This window comes from Triticum aestivum, chromosome 4B, assembly GCF_018294505.1.
Source record: "Triticum aestivum cultivar Chinese Spring chromosome 4B, IWGSC CS RefSeq v2.1, whole genome shotgun sequence".
NCBI lineage: Eukaryota > Viridiplantae > Streptophyta > Magnoliopsida > Poales > Poaceae > Triticum > Triticum aestivum.
Window position 1 is genome coordinate 103,965,624 of NC_057804.1, and position 7,883 is coordinate 103,973,506.

General features: G+C 55.6%; 1 protein-coding gene across 1 annotated transcript; it reads left to right on the forward strand.

Moving 5' to 3' along the window:
* The first annotated feature begins 1,048 nt into the window (after window positions 1–1,048).
* On the forward strand, window positions 1,049–1,685 carry LOC123094563 (uncharacterized). Its single transcript, XM_044516538.1, has one exon. The coding sequence runs from the start codon at window positions 1,178–1,180 to the stop codon at window positions 1,412–1,414; it is 237 nt and encodes a 78-aa protein (XP_044372473.1). The 5' UTR covers window positions 1,049–1,177; the 3' UTR covers window positions 1,415–1,685.
* Window positions 1,686–7,883: the final 6,198 nt, after the last annotated feature.

Genomic DNA, 7,883 nt, shown 5'->3' on the forward strand with positions numbered 1-7,883 from the left:
GCGTCGAGTCAGCGTCAACCGATGAGGACGACGGCCCCGGAGTTCGAGGGTGGTGTCACCACGATCCACTAGATCCCGCCTCTAGATCGCCTGTAGGTGCCGATGCCCAGGACTTTCCCATTGCCGGAGATGTGGAGGGAGATGGGCAGGGAGGGGAGGGGGGATGAGGAAGAGGAGGATGCGACATGGACGACGCTGGAGTGCGGCTTAAATAGTCGCGGCCAGGCCATGCGAAGGGCCGGTCAGCTGCTTCAATGTGGCGCAGCGGCCGGAGTTGGTTCCTCAGGAACCTACGTCCGCTTTTAAGCGGCGACTGCCGTGAGGTCAGATCGGTCAACGCCGTCTTCCATCCCTCCCCGGTCACATCACGGCATCAATACAGGCCTCCGCGTGCTCTGGGCTGCATGAATGCGGCGTGGTAAGTAGCGCGTGCATTAGAAGAAATGCACGAGGGGGCGGATGACTGATTTTTTGTGGGCCAGAGCAGTGCAGTCAGAAACGGCCTGGACTCTCAGAAACCTTCCTATATTTGTCTATAATTTGCGGAAGAAATAACGTCTGGATCGTTTCGCGAACTGATGCAGAACCGTGTTGGATGACTTTTGCAATCCTAACATATGGTCCAAACAATTGCGGTTGTGGAAGATTTGCAGATCCGCCTTGAAGATGCCCTTAGACACGTAAAGTTGCGGACGTGGACTACAAAAGTATGGCCGACCAAGTGTCCCATTGTTTGTTTGTCGGTCTACTATCCATGAACGTGGCATGGACACCTAGCCGCCCAAAGCGCATACGCATGTCGGCATCCACGTAAACCAACACCCGTGGTTTACGTGGCACACGGTCGACAACACGTACGCATCTCCTCGCAGATCAATCATGACAGATACCGTCAACCATCCAAGAAGCCCACGCCCGTGCATCGTTCCCCAAGATGCTCTAGCCGCTCAGTGGGCACGTAGCAGCAAGTCGGCTGCGCTCGCATGCCGACAAGCCGTCCCATCCGGACGCCACGTACGTGATGTGGCGCGACGCACCCACCGTCCCAGAGTGGTATAAGATGGCCACCATGCGCTAAAGTTAGCAGCACACGACACCATCTACACACCATCTCTCCATCTGCTTGTTCTCATCGCCTCAAGAAGCTTTGCGTTGTATACGTTCGACCGGCCGTAGGATGTGGATGAGGAAGAAGAAGGCGGCGACGACGAGGCCGGCGGCCAGGAGGAGGGCGCCGACGTCTCTAGGGGCGCTGTGGCGGCGCGTGGTCGGGCCGGCCCGCGGCGGCAAGACCAAAAAGACCAAGACCAAGAAGAGCAAGATCGGGTCGCTCTCGCGCGCGTTCCGGGCGTTCTCCTGCGTCCGCGGCCATGGCAAAGGGAGGATGGCTGCCCGCGCAGCGCGCAGGTACTGATCGGTCTGGGACGCGCACGGCCGCCGTCCGGGAGTCGAGAGCTGCCCATCACAAATTTCATGTTAACTTTGGATATCCTGTACCCACGTGTTTTTTCCTGCGGGGACTGTATCCACGTGTTGTGCTTGTACTGCGTGCTGTTTGTAAAAACATACCTCCATTCCATAACGTAAGACGTTTTTTGACACTACACTAGAGTCAAAAAAATGTCTTACGGGCGGAGAAAGTACTGGTCCTCGAAAGAGGAAGTTAAGTGCGTTTCGTAATCTCATTAGAAATAATTCTTTCAAAAACTCAAGACACATACTCACAGTAAGCACGCAGCCACGCATGCTCATTTCATCACTATAAACATGGCGGGTGCTAGCCGCCGGTGGACCGGCCCAAATTTGGGCCGGCAGCCGCGCAGCACCGTTGGATTTTGGCCCTCCCCGCGTCGTGTTCTTCGCTCGCGAGAAAAAAAGAGGACCCGCATGCTCCCACGGGCACAACACTCCCCATATCTGCTGTTGTGGCCGTGCCCGAGCTAACTTTTTCAAAATAAAGCATTTGTTTTATTAATTTTCAGAAATATTATGCCGAAATATATTTTTTCAAAAATAATATTCAGTTGATCAAGAATAGGCTGATTAGTACCCAATCGGCTAACAGCAGGCCGATTGGGCTAATTGGCTTAAAGTAGGACGATAAGGGCTGATGGGCTTAAAGTAGGGCTAATTGGCTTAAAGTAACCCGCAAATTTTTTTTGGCTTAAAGTAGGATGATTAGTTCTAATTGGCTTGCTTTAAGCTGTTAGGTGCATGTCTCATCTTCTCATGCCTAAGTTTCATGCTTCTGGCCACCGAGATGGGTAAGCATTATAGTGTAGTCTCATACTCTTGCTAAGATATGTCCTGGCACTGAGATGGGTAAGCATTATAGTGTAGTCTCGTCCTCTTGCTAAGATATATTTAAATCCTCAGCAGAGGAAACATACAGCTTAAAAGGATATAAGGATTTGGACATATCTTGGCGAGGATACGAGACTATATTACAATGCTTACCCATCTTAATGCTCAAAAAGGGAAACTTAGGCATGAAAAAATGGGGCAATGCACCTATAAGCTTACAGAAAGCCAATTAAAACTAATCATCCCCTGTAAACCAATTAGTTTCAATCAGCTTATTGTAAGCCAATTAGTTACACTCGAGCCCAATCGGCCTTAGCCGACATGGTACTAATAGGACTATTCTTGGCTAATTGGATCGAATCGGCCAATCAGATGGTTGACTATGCATTATTTAAAAAAAAGCTGACATGGTACTAATCAGACTATTCTTGGCTAACTGGATCGAGTCGGCCAACCAGATGGTTGACTATGCATTATTTAAAAAATATATTTTTGACGTAATATTTCTAAAATTAATAAAATAAATGTATTATTTAAAAAATTAGCCGTGCCCGAGGGGCTCCAGCAAGGTCCCGCCCCTGGCCGCCGTGATGCGCCGACAGTGATCCTATGCATCGTTCAACGTGAGTGCAACTCTAAAAACGTTCAGATCCAGCTTCCAAAAAGGGTTTTCTCCTGCTTTGTATTACAAAACAACCAACCGAACCATTCAGGGATAGGTGCTGGGGCGGAAGCAGCACAGTCACGCCCAAAAAAACGATAGAGAAAAAGCAAAAGAAATAAATGCCGACAATGGCGGATCAACAAAAACGAAGAAGCCTCGCAACCGCTGCTCCCACCGGGAATCTTCCACTAGGCTCCAAGACTCCGAAACGCTGGCACCAATCAACACCTCCAAGAAGGATCGCAACGATAACAACACTGCTGTCAAGTATTTCCCTCGGTACACGACAAGGCGAGAGGAAGGATAGCCCCCGAGGCCCTTCCGGAAGGTCAGGTGGCACCCACGGGCGCCACTGCGCCGGTGTCGGCCATGCCGATAGGGGTTTCCCCCGATCCCAACCCTCACCTCAGGCACTCCGGAGCCTGCCACCAAACCAACCACCACCCTACGCCAACGCGGTCTTGAGGCCCCCACGCTGTCTCACCACGGCATCGCGAAATGAGGACAACACAGCGATGATTCAGAGCTGGGACTAGGGCAACAACATCGTCGGCACGAGGGAGGGCTCAACCTCCACCGTCATCGACGGTAGCTGTCCGGACGCAATAGTAGGAGCACACCAGGCCCGTGGGCCCACAGGCCCGGCCGAGCCCTCATAGGCCCGTAAAGCTCCCGCCCTCGCGCTGCTGCAGGCACGCAGTCGACGCCGCCGTCCCACATCTGAGCCGCTCCTCTTCCTCACCGCGCAGCAGACAACGAGGCCATATCGGGGGGCCGGCCCGCTAGGACCCAGATGGGGCCCGTCGGGCCCAGATCTGGGCCGGGGGCGCGACGCCGTGCCACCATGTTGCCCCGCCGCCAAGGAGCGGCGCCGACACCATGCCTGCTGCCGGCCGCCGTCGTAGGGCCGCCGGACCGCAGCCAAACCGGGCTGCACCGTCGCCGCCTCCCTGCACCGGGAAGGGAGCACGCACGCGGGGGGGACAAGAAGGCCCGCCGCTGCCGGCACCACCCGGGCCAGCGCCGGGGGCGTCCACCGGCGGCGGCGGGGGGAGACGGGGGAGGAGGAAGCCCGCGGGAGAGGAGCTTGAGCTCCGCCCGGCCACCTCCCGGGGGGCGGCGCGAGGGCGGATCTGGACGGGGGAAGGAGGGGGACGGAAGGGGACGGGGGCGGGGGGCTAGCCGGCGGCCGACGGCGGTAGAGGGAGGAGGGGGAACCCTAGTCGCCTCCTGTGTCGTGGGAGCCCCTTTGTTCGTCTTCAGATCCAGCTTCGAGCCCGCAGTTGCCATGATTGCATCATCCCTAGCGTAACAGCCACTATCTTGTCCAGCAAAAAGATCTGAAAACCAACAAATCCCCGATGGTCGACTGGAATAAAAACATTATTAGGTTCCAGCAAAAAAGACATCGGTTCCAACAAAAAAATTAGCAGGAGAACTCAGTGGTTAATTTGTAGCAAAAGAATTTACTAGTTCCAGCAAATAACTCAGAAGGGGGATTTCCATTTTGTTCGATTATAGCAAAACAAACAAAAAATGTAGCAAGAAGGATTGCTAGTTCCAGAAAAGATAAACACTTGTTCCAGCAAAATAAACTCAGCAGGGAGACTCCAAGTGGTTCGATTATAGCAAACAAAAAAGCTAGTTTCAACAAAACAAAAAGATGATTCCAGCAAAAACAAGCATCGGTGGCGATGGCGCGTCCGGTTTCAGCACAATGCATGTGTGATTGCAGCATTTGCCGATGTTTATTCCAACAAAATGGAAGGCCGGTTGTAGTATAGGTCAGCCGTAGCAAACCATCCCCGTCATCGTCGTTGCAGCCTCTCTCTCGCCGACGGACGTGCGAGCACCGCACCTCTGCAGGATACCGCTGTAGCTAGGAGCACTGCACCTCCCACCCACCCACAGTCGCACTCTGTGCACCTTTGCAACTACGTATGTGCTCCTCCGGGATCGCTAGCTTGCCACACACCTCTTCCGCCGTCGACGAGCAGTTTGGAGGTAGGCCACGAGAGGGAGGATGCAGAGGAGGAATGATTGTGGGGGCTGAGGGCAGACGTGACGTGATGAGGAAGAAAGGATAAGTGTTGAGCGTATGTTGTCTACCGCATGTGTATAGGACTTGGGTCTGTATTTATACAGTTGTATCTCTCTCTCCCTCTCGTATATTTGTACATCTTGGGAGACAAGTAGAGGCCGGTCCACCTTGTACCTATATATGTGCGTCATGCACACGATCAATGAATTATCGATGCATGCAATCCCTTCTTTCCAACTAACATGGTATCCGATAGCACGCCGATCCCTTTCCTCACTTCCGCCTAAACCTGCCGCCGCCGCCCTACAGCCGCCACCGCCGCCCCTTGTTGCGTCGCCGCCGCCGCCGTTGTACACTGCCGCCGCGCCTCCCTCTACACCGCAGCCGCCGCCCCCCTTCCCTACCGCCGCTGCCCCTTCCCCCTAGCCGCCGCACTCCTCCACCCTAACCCTACCCGAGCCGCCGCCGCTAAAACCCTAACCAATCCGAGCCGCCACCATCCTCCCAACACCGCAGCTCCCCATGGCGTCTCCCCTCTCCAGCAACTCCAACCCCTTCGCTGGACCCGCGCCTGACGCCACCCGCCATTCGCGATCTCGACATCCACACCTGTGTCCCCATCAAGCTTGACCAGTCCAACTCGTCATACTACGCATGGAAGACCTACTTCAACCTCCTCTTCCGCGAGTACTACCTCCTCGAGCACGTCGACGGGAGAGTTGATGGCGACCTCATGGCGGGCGATCCAGATTGGGCGGCCATTGAGGCCTCTCTCATCCGGTGGTTCTATCTCACCTCTCGCCGGACATCTTCCACACGGTCGTCTCGGAGGATGACGACGCGTGTGCCGTGTGGACCAAGATCAACAACCTCTTCACCGATAACAAGCTTCAACGTCTTGTGTTTTTGCAGCAGGAATTTTTCGGGTAGCACCAAGATGACTCCTCCATTGATGACTACTGCATGCGCCTCAAGCGCCTCGCCGATCAGCTCCGCGACATCGGCGCCAAGGTGTCGAACGAGCTCATGCTTAACACCCTCACCGCCGGCCTCAACGAGGATTTCGGCAACGTGGCCTCGAACCTCTCCCTGCTGCCGAACCCGACCTTCCATTCCGTCACCGCGTATTTACGCTTGGAGGAAAGCCGAATGAACAAGGTCAAGGCTTGCGTCCACCACACCGCCCTCGCCGCCGGGACGTCTCGTGGGCATTCGCAGCCCGCACCGCCTCAACCACGCCCGCCGACGCCATCGGGGTACTACCCCCTCCCGCCTGCTCCGCCAGCACCTCCCGCTCTGCAATAGCAGCAACAGCAGGGCGGGGGCAGCGGTCACCGCAACAGGCGCCATTGTGGCGGGGGCGGCGGCCGACCCCACCACCAACAGCAGCAGTCGGGGTACGGGGGGCTCCACGTCATCATCCCCCCCCCCCCCCGCGCGCCTTGGTCGGTCGGCACCAACCCATGGACCGGGGTGGCACATGCATACCACATCCCGGTGCTGCGGGCCCCGGGCATCCTGACGCGCACCCCACCGGCCCTCAGGCGCACTACGCCGCCACCCCGTATCAGGCAGGAGGCACCGGCTACACCGCGGCCCCGTACCAGGCGGGAGGCGCTGGCTACCCGCTAGTGCCCGCTCCGGTCGGCCACCCATCGTAGGGCGGCTACGTGCCGCCCCCCCGCGCCGCTCCAGACCGGGGGCTACTCCCTCCCGCCGGCTCCGTGGGACCCCACCCTCCTTGCCGCGCTGCACTCGGCATCGTCTCCCTTTAACTATGGAGGCAGCGGTGATTGGTACATGGACACGGGAGCTACCGCCCACATGACGTTGCACCCCGGTAACCTTGCCTCTTCCTTCCCGGTCAACACTTCGAACCGTATCACCTTCGGTGATGGTTCATCCGTACTCATTACTCATGTTGGTCATAGTTTCTTTCCGTCTACTTCTACGCCTATTAACATGTCTAATGTTCTTGTCTCACCTAACCTAGTTAAAAATCTTGTCTTTGTTCGTCGTCTTGCACGTGACAATCCTCTCATCGTTGAATTTGATGGTCTTGGTTTCTCTATGAAGGACGCCCATACGCGGATGGTGCTCCACCAATGTGACAGTCCCGACGACCTGTGTCCGGTGCACTCCGCCTCCACCTTCACCGCCACCGCCCCAGTCGCCCTCGCCGCCGGTGTCGACCTTTGGCATGCACGCCTGGGGCATCCCAACTCCACCGTCCTTCGCCAGATTCTCAAGAGTTTTTCATTTTCATGTAATAAGTTCGACGAGCACACCTGTCATGCTTGTCGTCTCGGCAAGCATGTTCGTCGACCGTTTAGCGAGTCAAACACTATTTCTTCTTTTCCGTTTCAGTTAATCCATAATGATGTTTGGACATCTCCTGTTGCGAGCAACATGGGCTTCATATATTATCTTGTTTTACTTGATGATTATTCTCACTTTGCGTGGACGTTTCCACTCCGTCGCAAGTCCGATGTTCTTCCCACTCTCACGGCTTTTTACTCCTACATCATCACCCAGTTTGGGCGCCCCATTCTCACCCTTCAAACTGACAACGGAAAAGAGTTTGACAACGCTGCCACGCGTCACCTTCTCGCATCTCACGGCACTACCTTTCGTCTCACATGCCCATACACATCCCAGCAGAACGGCCGTGCCGAGTGGATCCTCCGCACTCTTAACGACTATGTCCGCACGTTGCTGTTTCACTCCAACGTGCCCCCTCGGTTCTGGCCCGATGCTCTCACCACCGCCACTCTCTTAGTTAACATTAAACCGTGTCGTCCTCGCTGGAACTTCACCCCACACCAACTTCTCTTTGGTTCTCCTTCATCCTATGATGGTCTTCGCATCTTCGGA

Bases quoted from the DNA above. Each gene is read 5' to 3' on its own strand.
- LOC123094563 (XM_044516538.1), top strand. From the start codon at position 1,178: ATGTGGATGAGGAAGAAGAAGGCGGCGACGACGAGGCCGGCGGCCAGG.